This window comes from Musca autumnalis, unplaced genomic scaffold, assembly GCF_047663935.1.
Source record: "Musca autumnalis isolate F117 unplaced genomic scaffold, ASM4766393v1 scaffold_4, whole genome shotgun sequence".
In the NCBI taxonomy this organism is placed as follows: Eukaryota; Metazoa; Arthropoda; class Insecta; order Diptera; family Muscidae; genus Musca; species Musca autumnalis.
The window spans coordinates 226,102,145-226,126,175 of record NW_027411977.1 but is presented as its reverse complement, the minus strand read 5'-3'; the positions used below and the strand labels follow the sequence as shown (position 1 = coordinate 226,126,175).

Here is a 24,031-nt window from a genome sequence, read left to right as displayed (position 1 = left end):
AAAGACGTTCCGTTGCAGCTGATAATTTTAGCCAACAAATTCTTGAAGATTGTTTTATAAATGAGTTAATTAAATTAATTTAGTTTTATGTTTTTAAAAGTTTTTATATTCCTGCCTGTTTCTCTTCCTAAATTACCCGATTTCACAAGCAGCTGTCAACAAAATGTTAAACTGCTGTCGGTTGGCAATCATATTTTTAAGTGGCCTGGTAACCTTTTAAACTCATTAATTTTTTATAGATTCGCGATAAATTATCGATAAAACTTGAAACAGGTGGTGTCATCTCTAAACAATTTCAAAACAAAAATAGGCACGTTGTTGACGGGAGTTTTTTTGGAACACAAACAATCTTAGAAATGGCTCAAAGCGGTGTGGTTTTTGGAAGTTATACTCCTCGAGTAAATCCCAAGGAACTTTTCGATAGATTAACAATACCAAAAACTTTGGAATTGGAACCCAGACCTACATGTAAGTTGCTCCAGACTTAATTGTTTACATGAAGAGTAATTAAAACTAATATTCTTCGGTTTTTTAGTTATTAAAGTTGGCGCCGTTTCCAATGTAAAAGGATCAGCATATATGGAATATGGAAATACGAAAGTCATGGCCCAAGTTGAACCGCCCAAAGAGATAAGCAAAATTAACAACAGAAGGTATGTAAATGATGCTTCTACCATAAGGAAATATGAATATATGGTAAATTTTCTGTTGCAGCGGTACCCTGGGCATTATATTGTGCAGTGTAAAGTATGCCCCCTTTGCTGCCATGGATACGGATGTTGTGGCGCGCAAAGAAACCTTTATGAGTGTGGCGTTGAAAAAGGCCTTGGAGCCAGTGATATGCCGGCATGAATTTGCCAATTTTCAACTGGAAATAAAGGTGTTGATAATCGATGATGATGGTTGTGCCTTGAGTACTGCAATCAACTGTTGTGGTGCCGCCCTCATTGAGGGTGGTATTCCCACATATGATTTGCTAACATCCTCCACAGTGTGTGTACTAAATGGCCAGGAATTTGTTAATCCAACAGGTGGGTTGTAAGACAATGTCATAATTTTCAATAATTTAATTAACCATCTCCCCCCCACAGCTGAAGTGGAAGAACTGCTAAGGAGTCTGCCTGGTTGTGATAACTCTAACGAGGAACATGGTGTTTTGGTAACAGCCAGCTTATCGAGTGTGGGACAAATTTCAGAGTGTTTTCAAAAGGGCTATCTGTTGCCATCGACTCTAGAGCGGATGTGTGACCATTCGCTGGCCATAAATCTACGGATGTTGGATACCATCAAACATGTCCTTGTCAATAAAGTTAAACAGCACATTGCCGCCCAAGAGGAGGCAGATGAGAATAATGAAGATGATAAATAAAACACGCAACCAATACCGAAAGAAAAAATTCGACAATTTTGTTTGTTTTTATTTTTTTTTTGTATCATCCCATTTGTTAACAACGTGAATGATTTTGCTTATTTGTGGTTCCCTGAAATAGTAGCCTAAATGATGTTGATTTGATTTTTTTTAACAATTTCAATAACTTAAAAACGTGATTTTTATTCATCAGCCGATGCCTCCAGAACAGCTCCTGAATATGCCAAATCCCAATAATGTTCAACTTGATGTTTTTGAAAGAATTCTCTGGCCATTTTTTCCATGGGAAATACTTTGAATTTTATCTCACCAAAGTGTCGTCGCTGGCTTGTACCCTCCCACACCAAAACACAGGAATTAGGAACTTCTTGGCCGTCGGGTCCCTTGACCATATCTTCATCCCATTTGATACGATGCAACATTAGTCGTCGATATTTCTTTTGTTGTTTGGGTCCACCCTCCACGACAACCACACAACAATCACGAAACAACACCACGGTACCGGTCATGTGCAGCTGCTTGGCATTTGTTTCCACCTTGAACTTTTTACTGGCATTATCCTGCAAATCTCGAATGCGATAGACGCTGATATGCACTCCACATGATGTGTCTTCCTTGATTTTTCTTATCTTCTTTTCACTTTTCTGTTCGGCTGTTAGTTTGCGAGCATTATTGGCATCTTCGTGGGCCTTTTGCCGCTTGGCCATTTGTTCGCGTACATGGGCCTCGATTTTGGTGGGATCTTGGACAGCTTCTGTGCCCAAAACACGCATCAAGTTGGATATGCGCAATTTGGGCTCGGGGGCTTGTATTAGACCCAAACGTATTTTTTCTTGTTCCTCCTTCCAGGCTTCACGTCGATTTTGGCGACGAAGTTTCTTGCGTTCCTTTTTGGTTAGAAATACCGGCAGATATACCGGTTTTAAAGGTTCATCTATGAAGAAATTAACATCAATTAAATCTTAAATCCCACAAAACTGAAGAAAGAAGGAAAAGTACTTACTTGGAGGTTTCATTTGTGTGGGATGTTCAATAAGATTTGTTATTGCCGATTGGCGTATCTTAATTTTTCCCTCCTCGTCCAAGGTGTTCAGGTCATTGGTAAGTATTACCGAATCCCACCATTCCATGGAGGGTACATCGTCGGGGGTATCCTGTTTGGGTGCTATTAATGCTAATTTGGTTGCCGAACTTATACCCGTCTTACGAGCAATTTGTGATATTTCATTTTGCAAACGTTCCAGTTGGGCCTTCATACGCATACGCTCGGCCATTTGTTGAAATTTCCCCGGTTCATGGAAACGCAAAGCTCGTTTATTACGGCTACCCGGTTTTAGAGTTATTCGATCATCAAAGAATTTCAAGGTATCATCCTGTGTTGAGGTTTTATCGGTATGATGTTGTGACTTGTTGAAAACCTCACGTTTCTTGGCCCTGATATTGGCCTTAAGGGTGGGTGTAACTGTGGGAATATTAATGGCCCTACCACTTTTATCAACCGTTCTACCATCTTCATCCAAAATCAAAGGTTTGGGACGTTCAGTTACTGCCGGTGTTATGGGTGGTATCAATGCACCCAAGGATCCGGAAAGTTTGGCACGTATTTGTGCCTGTAATTCGGCAATTTTCTTGGCCTTTTCATCAGCTTCACTAGTAACCTTGGCTAAATTTTGATTGATAAGAGGTGTTGTGGGTGGAGGATGTTGCAATGAAGCCAATAGGGGATCTTTGGCCTTTAGCTGACTTAAAGCCTTTTTCCTCTCCTCGATTTCCCGCTGGGCATTAACCATCATTAGTTTTATTTGATTACTGTTGAGCGAGGATGTTGCTCCTCCCAGACCAGCCATCAATGAGGGAGGCATTACGGGTAAAGCTGCTGCTGCTCCGGCTGCTGCCACATTTGGAACTGGAACTTTAGCCGCCGCCGCCCCATTGGCGCTCGGTATAACTACATCAAAACGTGATTTCTTTGCAACTTCCGTCGTACCACCCTCAGCTGTAGATTTGGATGACGTTTCACTCGACTCATTTGCTGCTCGTTTGCGCTGCTTTCGCTTATATTCATCCAAACGATCCTGTAATTTATCAACCAAACGAGCAGAGTATTTCGGTTCCATGTATTTTTCCAATTTTTCACAAATCCGTCGACGTTCATAGCCATTGTAGAGGCAGTGTTCTATGGAAGCTACAACATTGCTTTGTTCCTCGCTGCTGGATATGTTTGCCTTTGTCGCCACCAGGGACACGATATCAGCGTGCAAGTCATCAATCTCCTTACGCGAATAGGACATAATTTGACACAATTAATATGGCCTGATAATAGATCAAAGACTTATTTACCAATCATATGGGAGATGGGAATGGCATAGAAAACCACAAAAATGTAATATGGACAAAATAGAAAGCCACCAACAAGAGTTTTTTCAAATCAGTCAGATCAGAATGAAGCTTCCTGGCGAAAACGTTTTAAACGTCAGAGTAATGTCATTCATGAAACAGCGGAGGCGAGATCGAAACAGTGACGGCGTTGAAGAAATTTATGGCAGTTGTAAATTTTTTTCGTAATATTTACCAGAATTTTAATACCAATAATTTTTTACAGTAAATATCCATATTTTTGTTTACTTTATGTTGCCGTTATTCATTTAAACCATTTTTTATTGTTATATTTTACAATTTTGTGCATACGTCAACATTAAAGTGTTACCTTTTGTATAACAAACTGTATTTTCAACGCCGTCATTCCAATCGGCATAGTTGGACATCGTTGTCTTGTATGTTTGTCATTTCAGAGTTGTGTTGTGTGTGTGAAGAAAAAAAGCATTTTTGTTTGCAATAATTTAATTGTAGTTGTTTATTTTCATCAACAAACCGTGAAAAACATTGATAATGGCTTCAGAAGAAGAACATGATGAAACTATGCAAGGTAAGTACGAAAAACTATAGTAATAAATATAAATACAGACCCTCGTTTTGGGTTTTGGCAACCAATCAGCATGTCATGATAAAAGAGCGTTGTTTTCCTGTCATGCTTCGGCATATCAGCACCAAAACAAACACTTCGGACATTAAATTTAGTCGGTGTGTGGAGATGTATGAATTTCAATGTGGCATTTCTTGTTTAATATAAGTTATATATGTTAAAATATCTTAATGCATTCTTCTTGTGAGATAGAACACAGTTTAATATGCAATTCCCGCAATTATTGAATATAGATGTTTGTTTTTATTAACGTTGTCTCATGAGAGGAGATTGTCAAGTATTCTCTCTTTGGGTTTCACGGAACCAGCAAAGGAATGAAACACTACAGAGCCTATAACTTCCTATGTATTTCTTTATTCTATATCAAAATCCCTATCTTTGGGTAATAAGAGTATTTGCTTTGAATTTGCATTAAAATAAAACACATTTATTTTGCCAAATTCCCTTTAGAAATACATTTTCTTTATAGAGCGCCATGCGCCAATCGTAAAGAACCTCTTTGGCAAAACAAACGCCGTCACACCATGCTCTGGCCGAAATGTATATTTAACATCGCCGTTACAAACACAACATTAGTGCAACTTGGTTCTCTCGGCGATCCATACATTTTAATCTGTGTGTGTGAAGAAAACTTGTGAATTTTCTTTTTTGTTTTGCAAAAAAAGTCCAAGTGTTGTTTGTTTTATCAACAAAACTAATAGCAAATTAATTGACAATGGCTTCCGAAGAAGAAAATGATGAAACTATACATGGTGAGTGCTAAAAATAAGGATTCAAAAAGAACTTCTTTCTTGGCGCAAGCATATCATGGCACACAGAAAAAAAGTTAAGCGTCTTCTATGCTGTGTCGCCGTGTTTCGTCGGCTTGTTGAAATGTCTCAACATTTTTCTTCTTTTTTGTGTTTTTGGAGAATCAAAACAAACATTTATGTGACATTTGTACTCTCAGCAAACAATTTATAAAGTAAATATAAATATCCGATACAGTGTGGCATTTATTGTTTACTGGCTAAATTATATTTATTTCTAGAGGATTTTAAAAATTTGCTTTTTGGAAGCAGAAAAAAAATTTGTAAAATGGAAGTGGACATAACAATTCGCAATTTGTTGTAATTTCCCGCATTCTTTTTCTATCTCATTCTAACATTTGTTTTTCAATAATCATGGTGTCTCATGAGAGAGTACTATATACTACTTACTGTTTTATTCTCTTTGTGTTTCTCCCACACAAACACGACAGTGGAATGAAACACACGTTATCAGGGCTGTATTTACATGACGGGTATTAGGGGTATGCAGCAAAAATTACATATATCTAATTGAATTTAGTTGATAGATAATACGATTAGATTTATTAAAAATTATTATTATAATTAGCTCTGTTGCTTTACGTGCAAGAATCTTCAAGTTATACCACACTTTTTAATCGAAAAGCGTTTCTTTACTTCAGACACAAAACAATTTATATGGGAGCAGTTTACAACTTTCACTATTTTTGCCGTTTTTACCATTTTCAAAAGTAAAGGAACAGACCATATTATAAAAATTAAATTTAGTTCATAGATAATACAATAAGATTTATTAAAAATTATTATTTTTAATTATAAAAAAGGTAAGTAAATGTTGATATTATAAGTAATTTAGTTTTAAATTCCTTTTTAATTCATACTCATTGTCATATAAGATGCAAAATAAGATTGACAATTTTCACTCAAAATCACTACGAAATCCAGTGGAGATTACATTGCTTTTATGTTAAATATTAACTCATTCAAAATCCAATGGATTTCTTTTGACGTATAAGAAGCGGATTTGACACTTTGAATCCACAGGATTTCGTAATTGTAAATCCATTCTAAATGGGCAAAATTATTTTTGCTGAATACAACAATTGCTCTGTTTCAGATCTTGCAGAAGTAAACTATTTTTTTTTTTGTTGAAATGATGACAATTGTCAAAAATAGTAGACTCGTACAGGTTCTGGACCAGAATAAAAGTCTGTAGTGGAATTCCATAAACCATTTTCTGGTTACCGATAACAATCGCTAAAATTAAAATGCTCATACTTTCGGTAATTTACGACATTCGGTATAAAAAGTAGACGTAAAGTTCTATCGAATAGATAGCAACAGAGTTGTCAACTTTTATTTGAAATTTTCATTCATAATTTTGTATTTTAATGTTACCGAGTTGAGAGTGAGTTTGAGAATCGCACTACCGGTCGGCCGATGTAAAATACTTACCCCCATTATTATTACAGTACGTTTACATATAACCTGATTTACTTAAAGTACAACCGCTCCGGCTAACTTAAAGTACAAAGTGATCATTAAATTTCAAGGAGGACCTTCTTGACATATATTGTGTGAAAATGACAACTTAAATCCACTGGATTTGCTAAACCAAGCACGTGGTAGAAGGTATTAACAACTATTTGACAGATATTCAATGGAATTGACAATTCATATGAAGTGTTTTATTAAAATGTTTTATGTAATGAAGGCTGTAAGGCCAATCTTAGGTATCAAACTTTTTTTAGTTACTAATAGTACGTTTACATATACCTGAATTAAATAAATTCACAGACTGTCAATTCCAATCCATGACATCAAATAAATTCTCATAAAGAATATCAACTTTCCAAAAATCCCTGATGTAAAGTTGGCGTAACTTTAATTTTAAAGAACTTTTTAACAAAAAAGAATCTATTAAAAAGAGTCGTTAATTTTAAAGAATTTTAAAATTTTGGAACAATTCTCGTTTAGGGGCACCTCTCCGATTGGGCTGGAATTTTCACCATAGGTAGTCCCTGGGACCCTGATCACAACGGTATATAACTTTTCCGGGGGAAGTACATACTTCCATACTTCCCGAGATTTAAGTAGCTGGCCTTCGGCCGGGATTTAATGGGCCGATTCCGTACAGCGAGGCAAGTCATGTCGCGTCGTCTATCGTCTCTGTGACAAAATTTAAAAAATGCACTACATACAGCGATAGAAAATAATCGTCGATAACAAGTTATTTTTATTTGTTTTTATTTTATTTTTATTCGTTAGTAAAAATGAACGGCGACAGCTAATTTGTTGTCGCCGGAAAATGAACATTACGGCGACAAAATTTGACGTCGTCGTGCGACTTTTGCCATACGTAATGGAAAAATTGCAACTGGCAACGCGACACGACTCGCCTCGCTGTACGGAATCGGCCCATAAGACTTTCTCCTATGGACAGGAGCAAAAGTGGGCTACGCGAACAAAAGTTTCTTCAAAATTATAAGTTTTCTTTAAGTAGCCGGCCTTCGGTCGAGATTTAAGACTTTCTCCTATGGACAGGAGCAAAAGTGGGCTACGCGAACAAAAGTTTCTTCAAGAATTGTAAGTTTCCTTTAAGTAGCCGGCCTTCGGCCGGGATTTAAGACTTTCTCCTATGGACAGGAGCAAAAGTGGGCTACGCGAACAAAAGTATCTCAAAAATTATAAGTTTTCTCCTATGGACAGGAGCAAATTCGTAAACGCAATCAAAAGTACTCGCCACGAGCTTTAAAATGATACCCATATTGCCCAAGTAAAAATAGTAAAATGTCAAGACCCATATCTCGAGAAGTATGTACTTCCCCCGGAAAAGTTATATACCGTTGTGATCAGGGTACCAAGGACTACCTATGGTGAAAATTTAAGCCCGATTCGAGAGGTGCCCATAAATAAAGTAATGGTGTTAAAGTAGGACTTTCCCTAAAAATGTCAAGACCCATATCTCGGGAAGTATGGACTTCCCCCGGGAAAGATATATATAGTTGTGATCAGGGTCCCAAGGACTACCTATGGTGAAAATTTCAGCCCGATCCAAGAGGAGCCCCTAAACGAGACTTAAGCCAAAATTTGTTATAACTTGAATATTGAAAAAAATATATATCAAAGTATTGGTCTGTTCCAGTATTGCAAGAATCTACTAATGTTTACTATTTTTCCGATAACATAAAGGAAAAAATGTTATCGTAGTAAAAAATAGTAGCTTCTTGCAGGTTCTGGAACAGAGCATATGTAACTTGAGTAAGCAGACAGACCCATTATTATTTATCACAATTTAAGTGAAATATATTGGAATATATTATAACTTGAACACTGAAAAAATACATATATAAGAGTTTGTAACTTGAGTAAGCAGACAGACCCATTATTCTTTATATTACTGTGAATTGTTTGTTTACATTTTGTATGTGATTTTATTCACAATAATGCATTTTGACAACTGGTATGAAGATCAGCTGTTTTTGCCGCTGTACCTGTATTATTGTGCCATGAACTGGAATATTAAAAATATATATCAAAGTTTGTAACTTGAGTAAACAGACAGACCCATTATTCTTTATCACAATTTAAGTGAAATATATTGGAAATGAAAAGAAACCTGCTGATTTCAATTCCAATCCAATTTTTTTGTACTACAAATTGCCAATGTGTTGCTGTTTTGTCTCTCTGTTTTCACACCACAACGTTCCAATGACCAAAGTAACGCAGTTATCCGTTTCGCATTGCAAAAAAACTGACAATCTGGCAATACCCCACAATTTGTTTGCCATCTCTTTTCCTTTCATACGATCTGCATTGAATTGTCACAACTGTCAACGGTAATCAACAAACATGCCATCTCTGTCTCTCCACAAAATTCAATGTTTCAATTCCTTTACGTTTCTCTTTTCTTTCTTTTTGCCCTAATCAAGGGGAACACTGTGAGATATAACGATTCATTGTTGCTTGGACGTGGCAAGGCAAGCCATGACGTGATTTTGTGACTTTGACAGAACGATTAGAATTAATATAAAAATATTTTAATTAAAAATAGAAAAAATAAGAATTCCATGAAAATTTATTGCATTGCAATAAACTCGAAAACGTGCTGTGTATAGAGAGAGAGAAAGAATTGAAAGATATATTTTTAACAACGAAAGTTCTCTTTAGTTTTTGATGAAAAAGTGCCCCCGAGAACCCACATCAAGTGCGTAATAATGATGGAAAAATCATAAAGAATCTTCTCATTGAAAAGTGTTCCCCCCTTGCTTGTGTCTTATGTTCGTTGTTTTTCAACGTCGTCTTTTTGGACATTATATAGTTTTTTTTTTGCCATACTTTTATTTTTTTTTTTCTTAATCATATTGTCGTCAAATCATTTTAATAAACGAAAAAATACAATCTGTCTCGTTTCTTTTTCGTTCGGCCACAAAAATGTACATTTGTGTTACACACCAAAGTCGTGTGCAAGTATCGTCGTCGTCGCCCCGTGTGAAATGAAGAAAAGAAGAAAAACTTAAAACGTCGGGTTTTTTATGCAAAGTTCGTTCAATTCGTTTACAATGGTTATCAAAAACAGATAATTTACGCGATTTATGCCATAAAGGACTTTAGATTTAAAACCAACTTAAATATAAACTAATTTCAATTGTTTTTTTGCAAAAATATGTTACACCAAAACACCTATAATGGAATGATGAAGAAAATTTCATCAGTCACCAGAAAGCAGCAGCAACAACAATGGTAACCACCACCACCTATGTTTTATTATTTGCTCTTTTCAACAAAAAATTGAAATAAAGACAACACAGTAAGCCAAAATGATATAAATCAACCACTAATACCATACCACCACCAACCAACCGACAGACCCCAACAACAACAACAAAAGTCGTCATCTCTCAAAGTAGAAAAAAAACGCAGTGAACCAGACAGACAGACAAGCCACTCATTGTGAAAACATTGGCCAAGTATACAATCAACAACCTTGGTTTGCTACAATTTGTTTTTTTGTCAGCAATTATGTATTCTTTTTCTTAAAAATGTTTAAAGAATTAAAATAATTGGAATAACTTAAATTATTTCTAATATGTACTAATTTTTTATATTCTTTAGTTACTTTTTTTTTATCTTGTAAAGCAATGATTAGTAATAATCTTGTCTCCTCTTTTACATATTAACACCAATTTTTTCATGGTTTATTGAGAGCAATTGCAGCAATTCCCCTCGCTCTCCCTCATGACCATTCACCATTCCATCTCTCTCGCTCAATATGAAGCAGGTTCTCTTGCAAATTGAGTGTTGTTCGTCGTGTTGTTATTTACGAACATTGGGAAAACCCCAGAAGTGGATAGAAAATTCCATGTAATGCTGCATATTTTTTCCCCCACAACTACCCATCCACACACAACTAGAAACTGAAAATAGGTATAATTATGATTTTGTAAGCCCTTTTTTCCAACAAAAGGCTAAAAGGCATTTACACATCATAACACAGGTTGGTAAATTTCATGTTAAGCAAAAAATACCTTATTGCTCATCCACATTTTCTTTCGACAGGATACTTACCACCTATTGTATTTAATACAGCAAACTTTTAATCAGCTGATTGTGAAAAGTCAAAGGTCAGAGATGGAAAGTCATAATTTGCAAAATGTACAAGTTTATAGCTATAATGGGGGGTACTTCACACGATAGGTTATTTTACATATGCGCTATCACTTTGCATATACATTTTGTACATTAAAAGTGACAACCCATATGTAAAAAAACATATCGTGTAAAGTTTCCATTATTACTTTTGGCTTAAATGTCGTTTAGGGGCACCTCTCGGATCGGGCTGAAATTTTTACAGTAGATAGCCCTTGACATCCTGAATACAACGATATATAGTTTTCCGGGGGGAAGTCCATCCTTCCCGAGATATGGGTCTTGACATTTTACAATTCTAACATGGACAATATGGGTGGGCATCGTTTTAATGCTTTTGGAGAGTACTTTTATGCACGCGACCTATTTTTACATTTGTTCATAGGAGAATGTATTAAATTCCTGTTCAAAGCCGGCTACTTAGGAAACTTTAAATTTACAAGAAAGTTTTGTTTGCGTGGCCCACTTTTGTCATTGTCCATAGGAGAAAGTCTTAAATCCCCTGCCGAAGGCCGGCTACTTAGGAACACTTTCAATTTAAAAGAGAGTTTTGATCGCGTAGCACACTTTTTCCCTGTCCATAGGAGAAAGTCTTAAATCCCCGGCCAAAGGGCGACTACTTAAGAACACTTTCAATTCAAAAGAGAGTTTTGATCGCGTAGCCCACTTTTGTCATTGTCCATAGAAGAAAGTGGTAAATCCCCGGCCGAAGGCCGTCTACTTAAGAACACTTTTAATTTGTCCCTGTCCATAGGAGAAAGGCTTAAATCCTTAAAAAAGTCAAGACCCATATCTCGGGAAGTACAAACTTCCCCACGGAAAGCTATATATCTTTGTGTTCAGTGTGCCAAGGGCTATCTACTGTAAAAATTTCAGCCCGACCCCAGAGGTGCCCATAAACAACATAAAGGTGTTACAAATACGAAATTTCCGAAATATCAAGACCCATATCTCGGGAAGTATGGACTTCCCCCGGAAACTATATATCATTGTTTTCAGCGTCCCAAGGGCTAACTATGGTAAAAATTTCATCCCGATCCGAGAGGTGCCCATAAACAACCAAAAGGTGTTACAAGTACGAAATCTCCGAAATGTCAAGACCCATATCTCGGGAAGTATGGACTTCCCCCGGAAAATTATATATCGTTGGAATCAGGGTCCCAAGGACTACCTATGGTAAAAATTTCGGACCGATCCGTGAGGTGTCCCTAAACGACACTTGTTCCTTACTTTTTTATAGAAATAGAGCAGCGGCGTCGCCCAAGAGAATTCCATCAAACTAAAGCAAGTGTTTATGTATAGTTGAACAAAACAACAACCACATGATGTTTATCATTCGTTTTTGCTCACGTACACTGTGAATGAGAGAGAACAACTGCAAAACAAATCAGTGGGCGCTCGCAGTATACAGTTGGGCGATCCTGAATTATAGGCTGGAGAAGAAAGGCATAAAACTATAAAAAACTGGAAAAAATGCTGTAAAAATTGCTAACAATATTTGGTCTGTTCCAGTACTGCAAGAATCTACTAATTTTTAATATTTTTTCCGATAACATAAAGGAAAAAAATGTTATCGTAGTAAAAAATAGTAGCTTCTTGCAGGTTCTGGAACAGAGCAATTGTTATTATATCAACAATAGGGTTTAATTTATACCTCTACCTGTCTTTATATGTATTTCTATGTCTTTGTACAAACTTCCCTAGGAAAACTGTATTCGATGCGCCCCAAATGTCAGCTGATTGCATAGGCCAGGGATGGAATGTTATAATTAGCAAGTTTAGTAATTTCAACATATAATTAGTTTTATATTCTTTTTTCTACGTAGAGTCTGGCAGAGAAACATTTTATTTGCCATAAAATAGTGTCGCTAGGTTATTTTGTAATATACTTTTAGTTTTGGTAGTTACATAAGAAATACACGTTTTTTATAAGGAAGAGTTAAAACCAATATCTCGGAATGTATGAACTTTCCCTCGGAATACTATATATCTCTGGGATCAGGGTACGAAGGACTAGGTCCAAAATTTGCCTGTAAACGACACTTGTTACGATGCGCCCCAAATATCAGCTGATTGCATAGGCCAGGGATGGAATGTTATAATTAGCAAGTTTAGTAATTTCAACATTTTATTTATATTCCTTTTTATTACATAGAGTCTGGAGAATTATTTCATTTGCCCCAAATGTCAGCTGATTGCATAGGCCAGGGATGGAAGGTTATAATTTGCAAGTTTAGTAATTTCAACATATAATTAGTTTTATATTTCTTTTTATTACTTAGAGTCTGGAGAATGATTTCATTTACGGCAGTCTGTCGCCAGGAGATTTTATAATAGTCTTTTAGGAGTTACACGAGAAATCCACGTTTTTTATAAGGGAGAGTTAAAACTAATATCTTGGAATGTATGAACTTCCCCACGGTAAACCATGTATTGCTGTAATCAGAGTGCCAAGGGGGGCTACCAATTGTTAAAATTTCAACCCAATCCGAGAGATGCCTCTAAACAACATTTGTTTCAATGTTACATGTACCTTTCAAGGTTTTCAACCCTGCTATTTCTAAATTTCTAGTCGGTTTTTCTTCTATCTCTTATAGTGTTTGAGATATTCAAATGTCAATATGTTACAAATCCACTTTGGAAACAAAAAAATTATTTTTGCTTAAATTTTATAGAAATCGGCCATAACTTCTAGACTATAACAGATATCTGACTAAAATAAACTCCTAACATATTCTTAGCCTGTATGGACACAAACATTAACTTGAGTTTTTCTCGAATCAGGCAAATGGCGTATGAAAAAATGTCAGCAGATTATATAGGCCAGGGATGGAAATTTATAATTAGCAAAATTTACTATGTTCCTATTTTTGTCAGAAAATATTTGGTAACAACTCTTATTAATAATCGGTTTAACAGACAGAACTAATATAGGGAATGTTAACAGTTTACATAGACCATGGATGGAAAGTTATAATACGCAAAATGTAACAAAATTATTTTAATTAATATTTATTTTTTCAGTTGACATTTTTCTCTTTACTCTCTGGTGTATTTAGAATAGGAATTAATTCACAAATCAGCAGAGTACGTAAAAATACTTTAAATAAAATTTCCAATCGTTTCGTTTCGTATTTTCCATAGGAACAATACAAAACGAAACATAACCCTCGTTGGCCGAGCTCGCTGTTTAGTTTCGTTTTGTTTACATTCGTGAGTACGAACAAAACGAAAAGCGAAAAGTACTCAACTCCACAACAACAGATAGAAAACTAAATAGTACTTAACACATGTGAATAAATCAAAAACGTTTGGTGGTTGATAAAATTCACTGTGGTATGCTGATGCTAACTTATAGGGTTGTTAAGCAGTCACATGTGTGTGTGTGTGTGTCTGAGTGTGTTATTGACCATAACGCACGGCAAACGTTTCCCAAAAATACTTGTCGTTTCGGTGGTGAATGAAACAACTTGGCAAAGCATAGCCGAAGTTACATTTCACCAATCGTACGGTTTCCATCTTTTTACGTTGAAAAGTTTGTGTTTTTGTTTTGGTTGTGAGAATGAAACGATTCAGAGAAGCTGAAAAGTTTGTGGCGTTGTGTGATTGGTACGGGAATCGTTTTGTTTCTTTCCGTTCATTGCAAATCAGTGATGTCTCTATAGAATATTTCAATCAGTTAACATTTTTTTTGAAAGGTAGGTTGCACATAAATGTCAGCTGTTTACACCAATCAGAGATGGAAACTTACTATTGTAAATTATAGAAATTATAATTTAGGATTAATTGATGCGTTATAATGTCCCGGTTTGTCAACAGTTTGTTTAGGAAAATGTAATTGAAAGTCTGTGGCTTAAGACGGGTTCAGACGCAACCTTCCAGTTTTTATTTTTAACCACATAGAAAAAAATAAATTTTATCGGAGAAATTCATATTCCCGAGATATTGGCGTTAAAATTTCTGGATACACGTTTGATGAAATTGTTTTCGAAAGATACTGATAAGCGTAGCTAGCCGCTTTTTGATTTGTCCATAAGTAAAAATCTTAAACAAATCGAATTTTAAATTGTTTAATTCGAAGTACAAATGGAATAATTCGAATAATCTCTATTAATTTTTTTTTTGCTCGTGCTTACAATTTTTCTGGAGAAGAAAATGGAAGGACAGTTGGCTTGTTTTGCTCTCAATAACCCTTCGAAAATTACATTTTAAAAAATGTAAATTTGTACTACATCACTACGAGAAAATCCCCTGGCATAGAAAATAGTTATGACAATTTGTGGAAATTCTAGTGAGGGAGGTCATAACATAATTTCAATTTGGGATAGTTGTTGTTCTTTTTATTACTACTTTTTTCCTCACTGGCAAACCACAAAACATGATAAACATAACAACATCGGCAACAACGAACCTCCTATATGGCAAAATTAAAAAAAAATCTAAAATAAATTAACAATAAATAAATAAGTTTATAGACATATTTATACATACATATAAATATATAATATATACAAATCTATATACATATATGTATAATATATACATTAATAGTATGCTATATTATTTCGACAATTCAACAAAATTAAAAAAAAAAAATCTCTAGATGTGTTGTTATGTCTACAGAGCGAGCGAGCAATCGGCAGTCAGGCATCTGCTGCTGCTACTTGCTGAACATCACGACCAAAGTAAATGACCATTAAAGCTTTGCATGGTTATTTTTGATTTTGTTTTCTTGATCGTCGTCTCGTTGTTGTTGTCTTCTTCTTCCACTTTAGTATGAAAACAATCTTGTTGTGTGTGGTGCTTTACTACCGCTGTCCGTCTGTTCAGTTTTTCTGTCTGCTTTGCCCCTGTTATATAGCTCAGCAGCGTATTAAACAATTTTTTGTTTTTTTTTGCTTGATTCTGCTGTTTATACACACACTCAACAAGCAAAGTTGTTTCGATTTTTGTTTTTCTGTTTCACAGCCAGGCCAGTGTTGCCGGAGAGCTAAAATATTTTTGGTGGTTTTGGGTAATATGTAAAAATGCAGTGTTAAACGGCGTTTGCATTAGAGCTTTTTGTCGACTAACCCTAATGAGGACTTGAGGTTTGCGCTTTGGAATCCGGTTAAGTGCAAACGGCGGGGTATTTAGTTTAATAAAGAATTCTGTTAAGACTTTATTTTAACTTTTCTTTGTGATGCCTTTGTTAAATTGCATTCCTTTTCGTTGTGGGGGAAGGGTTTCTCCCCCCCCCCCCTTTTTTTTTCCCTGAAAATACCTAGCATGTCCCTTATTATTCAAATTCTTTCTATATTTTTTAAAAAGTTGAAGAAAAATGCACTAATTTCCCGCCATTTTATACTAACGCCGTTGACAATTCTGTCTCTCGTCTTTGAATTGTAACTCTGTTGTGAGGGTGGTTTATAAAACGGCATAGCCACACATCAAACTGAAAACATTAAATTAGAGGGAAATTAAACTGTAAATCTATACTTTTCAGGGCTAACCCGGATGAGGATTTATTTGACGTTTGCGCTTTGGAATCCGGTTAAGTGCAAACGGCGGGGTTTTTAGTTTAATAAAGAATTCTGTTAAGCCTTTATTTTAACTTTTCTTTGTGATGCCTTTGTTAAATTGCATTCCTTTTCGTTATGGGGGGAAGGGTTTCTTCCCCACTTTTTCCCGGAAAATACCTAGCATGTTCTTGAATATTCAAATTATTTCTATATTTTGTAAAAAGTTGAAGACAAATGCACTAATTTCCCGCCATTTTATACTAACGCCGTTGGCAATTCTGTCTCTCGTCTTTGAACTGCAACTCTGTTGTGAGGATGGGTTATAAAACGGCATAGCCACACATCAAACTGAAAGCATTAAATTAGAAGGAAATTAAACTGCAAATCCATACTTTTCAGAGTTGGAAATAATATTAATATTTTCAATTAGAACCCTGTATGGTTTTTACGAATGAAAGGGTGATTCTATAGACCTTTTCTGAAAGAAAGGGCGCTTCTATAGTCCATTTCTGAAAGAAAGGGTGCTTTTATAGTCCCTTTCTAAAAGAAAGGGTGCTTCTATAGCCCCTTTCTGAAAGAAAGGGTGCTTCTATCGTCCCTTTCTGAAAGAAAGGGTGCTTCTATAGTCCCTTTCTGATAGAAAGGGTGCTTCTATAGTCCCTTTCTAAAAGAAAGGGTGCTTCTATAGCCCCTTTCTGAAAGAAAGGTTGCTTCTATAGTCCCTTTCTGAAAGAAAGGGTGCGTGTATAGTCCCTTTCTGAAAGAAAGGGTGCTTCTATAGTCCCTTTCTGAAAGAAAGGGTGCTTCTATAGTCCCTTTCTGAAAGAAAGGGTGCTTCTATAATCCCTTTCTGAAAGAAAGGGTGCTTCTATAGTCCCTTTCTGAAAGAAAGGGTGCTTCTATAGTCCCTTTCTGAAAGAAAGGGTGCTTCTATAATCCCTTTCTGAAATAAAGGGTGCTTCTATAGTCCCTTTCTGAAAGAAAGGGTGCTCCTACATTCCCTTTTTGAAAGAAAGGGTGCTTTTATAGTCCCTTTCTAAAAGAAAGGGTGCTTCTATAGCCCCTTTCTGAAAGAAAGGTTGCTTCTATAGTCCCTTTCTGAAAGAAAGGGTGCGTGTATAGTCCCTTTCTGAAAGAAAGGGTGCTTCTATAGTCCCTTTCTGAAAGAAAGGGTGCTTCTATAATCCCTTTCTGAAAGAAAGGGTGCTTCTATAGTCCCTTTCTGAAAGAAAGGGTGCTTCTATAGTCCCTTTCTGAAAGAAAGGGTGCTTCTATAATCCCTTTCTGAAATAAAGGGTGCTTCTATAGTCCCTTTCTGAAAGAAAGGGTGCTCCTACATTCCCTTTTTGAAAGAAAGGGTGCTTCTATAGTCCCTTTCTGAAAAAAGGGTGCTTCTATAGTCCCTTTCTGAAAGAAAGGGTGCTTCTATAGTCCCTTTCTCAAAGAATGGGTGATTCTATAGACCCTTTCTGAAAGAATGGGTGATTCTATAGACCCTTTCTGAAAGAATGGGTGATTCTATAGACCTCTTCTGAAAGAAAGGGCGCTGCTATAAATCCTTTCTGATAGCACTGGTTCTTTTGAAAGACGGGGGTGCATCTGTAGACCCCTTCTGAATGAAAGGGTGCTTTTAAAAATACTTTCTGAAAGAATGGGTGCTTCTGTGGACCACTTCTAAAAGAAAGGGTGTTTCTAAAAATCCTTTCTGAAAGAGGGGTGCTCCTAAAAAACCTTTCTAAAGAAAGGGTGTTCCTTAAAATCCTTTGTGAAAGAAAGGGTGTTCCTTAATATCTATTCTAAAAGAATGGGTGTTTCTGTAGAGCCTTTCTGAAAGAAAGAGTGCTTCTGTAGACCCTTTCAGTAAGATAGGGTGCATCGGTAGACCCTTTCTTAAAAAAAGGGTGGCTCTGTATTCCCTTTCTGGGCTTAAATCTCGTTTAGGGGCACCTCTCGGATCGGGCTGAAATTTTCAGCATAGGTAGTCCTTGAGACCGCGATCACAAGTATATATATCTTTCCCGGGGGAAGTCCATACTTCCCGAGATATGGGTCTTGACATTTCGGGAAAGTCCTACTTTAACACCATTACTTTTTTATGGGCACCTCTCGGATCGGGCTGAAATTTTCACCATAGGTAGTCCTTGGGACCCTGATCACAACTATATACATCTTTCCAGGGGGAAGTCAAGTAATAGTGTTAAAGTAAGACTTTTCCGAAATGTCAAGACCCATATCTCGGGAAGTATGGACTTCCCCGGGAAAGATATATATAGTCGTGATCAGGGTCCCAAGGACTACTTACGGTAAAAATTTCAGCCCGATCGAAGAGGTGCCCCTAAACGAGACTTGTTCCCCCCTTTCTGATAGGAAGGGTGCTTATGTAGAATAATTTCCATGTTGAGAAGACAACTTTCGTCTTCTCATTCTCACCAAGTATTTGAATTTGAATGGCAACCCTGATCATGAAGATAAATGAGTACACCACACTACCAAAAGTAACAACAACAACAAAAGTCAGCAATGCCATTCACAACAAAAGCAGCCAATACAACTACAAGTGATCAACAACAAAACAAAAAAGGCAGGCGCAACCAACGTACCAAAGCACAGTAAATATGGGTAGTTTGTTGTTGTTGTATTATATCAAACAGCAACAACAACAAACCGCCGTCATACAGCAAATACAAATGAAAAATGCCAAGAAGTGAAAGTATTAAGTATTATTGTGGCTGGTTTTATTTTAGCTTTTAGCGCTGTTGTTGTTGATTTAGCATTGTATGTAGTGTACTCCATGGTAACTGCTACCGCTACCGCAGTCTCAAGCCAGTAAGTAGTAAAAACAACAAATAACTTAAGCTTAAGCAAAGTAAACCGAATAAGCAAGCTAGCCTAGCAAACAACCAACCAGTCAATCAGGCAGTCAGTCGACAGGCTTACTACTAGAGATACCACCGCAAATATTTCCCTATGTTTTTGTTTTTCTTCTTCTACCCATACAAAGGTACACACAACGACTGAGTGACTGACTTTGAGATACATACAGACAGACAGACATACATGTATGCAACAACGTACACAACAATTATAATTCCACCAAGTGGGGTGGCGGGGGGATCTCTCCCTCCCCTGTGCCTCTATTGGAATTTTTTGAAGTTAGCAAAATAGCCAACCAAAACCACCAACCAGTAGCTGCTAGCACAGACAGTAATCAAAGTGAACCAACAAGAAAATATTGAAATCATTTCAGAAAAGACAAAACCAAAAACGCGAATAGGTTAAAGAAACACAAAGACACAATAACAACAAACAAACATACCTACCAACCAACCGACCGACGACAACGGCTGACTGACCACTAAACCTTAAAATTTACTATTCGTCGTTGTTGTTGTTGTGGTTTGCTCAAAACAACTTTTCAAAGCTGTGCTTGCTTTGCCACACATACCTATAGACGAAAATAATATTTTTAAGGCTATGTTGTGTGGCGTTGTTGTTGTTGTTATTTTCATTATTATTGGTATATACAAATTACACTTGTTATTTATGTGGTTGGCACCAAATAAATAACATGTTTTGATATATTTTTTTAATACTTTGGTTACATATTTTTCAAAGATTCTAGACCATATTTTGCATTTATTGTTTTGGGGGGGGGAGGTCAATAATTTTGACAAATGATTCCTAGGAAGCCATTATTCAAATCAAAATTGTGTAAATCTCTTCTTGGTAACAATTTCGTCATTTATTTTGTTCAGTAAATGCCTCTACAATTAAAATCACTAATTAAGGCAACAGAGTCGCCAATTAGTTGTGTTGTAACGGCGGCGGCGGCGTAGGTGCCTGCCAATGTTGTGTGAACGTTGAATGTGTCTCTTGTACATTGCATTCAATGACAAACAAATATCGTACTCTTTTAGAAGGTATGACATTTGTTACTCCATACAGGGATGGGAACTATGAAAGACAAACAATATTGCTGCATTGTGGGGAAATTTGATCACATAAAAGCTTCGTTCCAGAACTAAAAAGTTTTTACACATTTAGCACATTTTGAACATTTTTCCTCGAAATGCGTTCCCGTACACCAAAAAAGTTGCAAAATGTTCACTTCTCTTTGAACAAAAATGGCGCTGAATGGCTTTCTCTTTAGAAACTTTTTACACGACAAATTTGAGCGAGCAAAAATGTGCAAAATGTGTGCCGGCTTCCGATTCGCTGACACGCCGACTTTGACATTTGTTCCAGATTTTTTGACGTTTCTGCCATTTTTCCGTTCCCGTACATTTTGGAAAAATGTGTGCGTTGAACTCCTTTTTGACAGTCTTGTCTTTTGAACATTTTACCATTAAAAAGTACTGGAACGAAGCTAAAATGAATATAAATAGGTATGTTCTCAAAACTATGAAAGTCTTTCATTTGATTGCGACGACCTCGATAACTACCCCTCAAAGTCATTGCAACTCTGTAATAATGACGGACTTCCGTATCGTCATTTGCTTTGTGTTGTTTAAACTTCGTCAAAATATTTCAGTTGCACACTCATGCATTGTTCCTCGAAAATACAACTAAATGCATAAAACATAATACTTAGCAGATTTTCAGTCATTTCTGAAGCAACTGACGATGCGGAAGTCAGCCAATGTTAAATGATACCACGAATACTGTCGGTAAAGGAAAGATATGCCGAGATTTTTCCGGCTAACCCGCATGAGGATTTATTTGACGTTTGCGCTTTGTATTCCGGTTAAGTGCAAACGGGGTATTTAGTTTAGTAAAGAATTCCGTTAAGACTTTACTTTAACTTTTCTTTGTGATGCCTTCCTTTTCGTTATTGGGAAAGGGTTTTTCTTCCCACTTTTTCCCTGAAAATACCTAGCATGTTCCTTATTATTCAAATTCTTTCTATATTTTGTAAAAAGTTGAAGAAAATGCACTAATTTCCCGCCATTTTATACTAACGCCGTTGGCAATTCTGTCTCTCGTCTTTGAATTGCAACTCTGTTGTGAGGATGGGTAATAAAACGGCATAGCCACACATCAAACTGAAAGCATTAAATTAGGGGGAAACTGAAACTGCACACCCATATTTTTCAGGGATGGAAAGTTTGAATTACAAATGAATAGTAGGAACATATAAAAGTAAATGGTCTATTAGATTTGACAAGATTTCGGAAATTTTAATATTTTCAATTACATTGTATTTATAGGTTATAGAACGTTTATATATAACCGGATTTAAGAAACCCGCCACTGGGTTTCAAATGTCAATGCCTTTGCCTATACGTCAAATAAATCCCCACTAAGAACGTTAACCCTGCACAAGGCTATAATATAAACATGGCCTTAGGGTGAAAAGTACTTTGGGTACCAAATCATCTTTCGTAGTTAGCGAAAACAAAATCTAAAAAGTAGGTTACCGGGACAAAACAACTCTACTTTAAAAAATTTATTGTATGTGCTACTTTTCAGGTATGAAGGAGATACAGATGAAGAATATAATATTTTGAAAATAACTATTCCAATTATAACTTCCGTAGAAGGACTTCTAACTTTTGTACAAGTCCCATGAAAGACCAACGGAAGGTTTTCAGAATGACTTGAAAAGTTTTTGGTAGAAGAAATTTTATCCGCGGAAGACAGGCGTCAAACACTTCAGCTCTTTTGGAAAAAAGTGTAAATTATGCCAAGTTTTTTCTTTTTTTGAAGTTTTCATGTGGGTTTTGTAACGCGGCACTCAAACCACATCGTATCCACAAAGCAATAACCAAACCAACATCTATCCGGCAATCTTTTTCACCTGCAATCAAATCATTACATTCCCTACAATAAATCTACCACCACACACAATATTCAGGATGATCACAATGGACCACAAGGTCTCCGAGTGGAGCGGTTGCCAGTCAAGGCAACTTGCGCGTACTTAAACCAAACGCGGCACTCAACGGGAGCCATTGTCCCGAGGCCTTTTAACTATAGTAGAACCCTAGATGTTCTTCTACTTTACATCTTGAATCTATTCCATGTTTTTACGACAGAAAGGGTGTTTTCATAGGCGCTTTCTAAAAGAAAGAGTGCGTGTATTGAAACTTTCGAAAAGAAATAGAGTTTCTGCAGACTCTTTTTGAAATAAAAGGTGCTTATGTAGACCGTTTCTGAAAGAAAAGGTTCTTCGGTAGACCCTTTTGGAAAGGAAGTGGTCTTCTATAGACTCTTTCTGGAAGAAAGTGTGCTTCTTAGTCAATTTTTTTGAAAGAAAGCGGACTTCTACAAACCCTTTCTGAAAAAAGAATGCTTCTAGAGACCCTTTCTGAAAGAAGGATGCTTCTAGAGACCCTTTTTGAAAGAAAATGGCCTTCATACACCCTTTCTGAAAGAAATGGTGCTTCTTTAGTAACTTTTTGAGATAAAGGAGTGAAGGAGTACACACCCCTTCTGAAGGAAAGAGTGCTTCTATAGATTCTTTCTGAAATCAAAAGCGTTTTTATGGACCCTTTCTAAAGGAGTCTTTATGTAGACTCTTTTTTTGGAAATAATGCTTCTATATTCCATTTCTGAAGAAAAGAGGGCATCTATAGACCTTTTCTGAAGAAAGGAGTGCTTCTATAGGCCCTTTCTGAACCAAAGAAGTTATTTTTTGACCCGAAACACGTCAATTGACAATTTCGATCTATAGGACCCTATAAGAATATAAAACTTTGGACTATAGACGGTCATACCTATTTAAACAATTTAAGATCAAAAGAAGAGAGAAATTATTTCAATATATTTAATTATATGTAAACGTACTATGTCGAAGGTCACACTAGCGCTGTTCCAACATGGCGACTTTGAGTTTATAGGCGAGGGGTATGAGGTTGGTTTGTCTCTTCCTATTATTCGTTTCAAGAAACTTGCTAGTGTGACCAAGGACTATAATATGATGTATCTCAAGTCGGTACGAAATTTAAAGTTTGGCATGTAGTCAGGCCATTTTTGATTTGTCGTCATTGAGACATTTGAACTTGTGACAGAATAAACGTTTCATTTTAAGCATGCCGCTTCATTTCTCTTCTCATATGATTTACTATCTGAGGTTGGTAAGAAATTTAATGTTTGACATGTCGTCAGACCACTTTAGATTTCACATCTTTGAGACATTTGGACTAGAGCTGGCAAACCATCGATATTCTCAACATTAGATATTTTCGATATAATGTTTTAAAATATCGATTGCTATCGATATTATCGTTAAGTTGTCATTAATTTGGAGATTAAAATGGCGGAAATGTCAATGATTTTCTTGAAATTATGCAAAAGTAGTTCACAGAAATTTTAAGGAGAATAAACAACTGCTTTTATTTTATAAAAAATGTAAAAAAATACATTTTATTTTACCGAAAAATGTGTACTTGTGACTACGGACTTACTTTCTTACACAAACATAACCGAAAAGCAGCGAAATTTCTATTTATTCTAATGGATTTCAGGTTAGGGGTTTTTATTCCGATAATATCGATAGCCAAACTATCTATCGATATTAAATTTTTAAATAATAATCGATATTATCGATAGTGCCATCGATTTTTTGCCATCTCTAATTTGGACCCGTGATGGAATAAACGATTTTGCCGATTTAATTTCCTTCCTCATAAGAAATTTATATAGTTTAGCATGTCGTCAGGCCACTTAATACGAATAAGCTTTATAATGTCAAATATTTATTTTGATGCAATTTGTTTCATTGTTTGCAATATTTAGATAA

General features: G+C 36.1%; 4 protein-coding genes across 7 annotated transcripts in view; 3 read left to right on the top strand and 1 right to left on the bottom strand.

The window, feature by feature from the left end:
- Positions 1-253: 253 nt before the first annotated feature.
- On the top strand, positions 254-1,543 carry Mtr3 (exosome complex exonuclease Mtr3). The gene is made up of 4 exons (XM_073984260.1): positions 254-468; positions 536-653; positions 715-1,031; positions 1,092-1,543. The coding sequence occupies exons 1-4, from the start codon at positions 357-359 to the stop codon at positions 1,367-1,369; spliced, it is 825 nt and encodes a 274-aa protein (XP_073840361.1). The 5' UTR covers positions 254-356; the 3' UTR covers positions 1,370-1,543.
- Prp3 (pre-mRNA processing factor 3) lies at positions 1,383-4,019 on the bottom strand. 2 transcript variants are annotated; one of them, XM_073984256.1, is made up of 3 exons: positions 3,710-4,019; positions 2,373-3,642; positions 1,383-2,303 (listed from the first exon to the last, which is right to left on the bottom strand). In XM_073984256.1, the coding sequence occupies exons 2-3, from the start codon at positions 3,484-3,486 to the stop codon at positions 1,552-1,554; spliced, it is 1,866 nt and encodes a 621-aa protein (XP_073840357.1). In that variant the 5' UTR covers positions 3,487-3,642; positions 3,710-4,019; the 3' UTR covers positions 1,383-1,551. The 2 variants fall into 2 exon arrangements, with proteins under 2 accessions (XP_073840357.1, XP_073840355.1); XM_073984254.1 differs by having other exon boundaries at positions 2,373-4,019.
- Positions 4,020-4,110: 91 nt separating this feature from the next.
- Mi-2 (chromodomain-helicase-DNA-binding protein Mi-2 homolog) overlaps positions 4,111-24,031 on the top strand; it is a 97,169-nt gene continuing 77,248 nt past the window's right edge. The window contains exon 1 of one of the 3 annotated variants that reach the window (XM_073980834.1): positions 4,111-4,295. In XM_073980834.1, the coding sequence (XP_073836935.1) occupies positions 4,259-4,295 (37 nt within the window). In that variant the 5' untranslated portion in view covers positions 4,111-4,258. Of the gene's footprint in view, positions 4,296-4,802; positions 5,105-24,031 lie in introns of those variants that run through there. The other 2 variants (XM_073980836.1, XM_073980833.1) reach the window with 2 other exon arrangements.
- Positions 9,066-24,031, top strand: part of Su(Tpl) (Suppressor of Triplolethal) — a 56,540-nt gene continuing 41,574 nt past the window's right edge. Inside the window, exon 1 of the mRNA XM_073980837.1 lies at positions 9,066-9,347. The gene's annotated coding sequence lies outside the window, so the exon portion shown is untranslated. The remainder of the gene's footprint in view (positions 9,348-24,031) is intronic.

What these genes read in the sequence shown, in the direction of transcription:
- Mtr3 (XM_073984260.1), top strand. Translation starts at nt 357, where the DNA reads ATGGCTCAAAGCGGTGTGGTTTTTGGAAGTTATACTCCTCGAGTAAAT. An exon ending in ATTGGAACCCAGACCTACAT is followed by an intron (nt 469 to 535) that starts GTAAGTTGCTCC and finishes TCGGTTTTTTAG; the next exon opens with TTATTAAAGTTGGCGCCGTT. An exon ending in AGCAAAATTAACAACAGAAG is followed by an intron (nt 654 to 714) that starts GTATGTAAATGA and finishes TTTCTGTTGCAG; the next exon opens with CGGTACCCTGGGCATTATAT.
- Prp3 (XM_073984254.1), bottom strand. Translation starts at nt 3,660, where the DNA reads ATGTCCTATTCGCGTAAGGAGATTGATGACTTGCACGCTGATATCGTG. An exon ending in CACACAAATGAAACCTCCAA is followed by an intron (nt 2,304 to 2,372) that starts GTAAGTACTTTT and finishes ATTTCTTCATAG; the next exon opens with ATGAACCTTTAAAACCGGTA.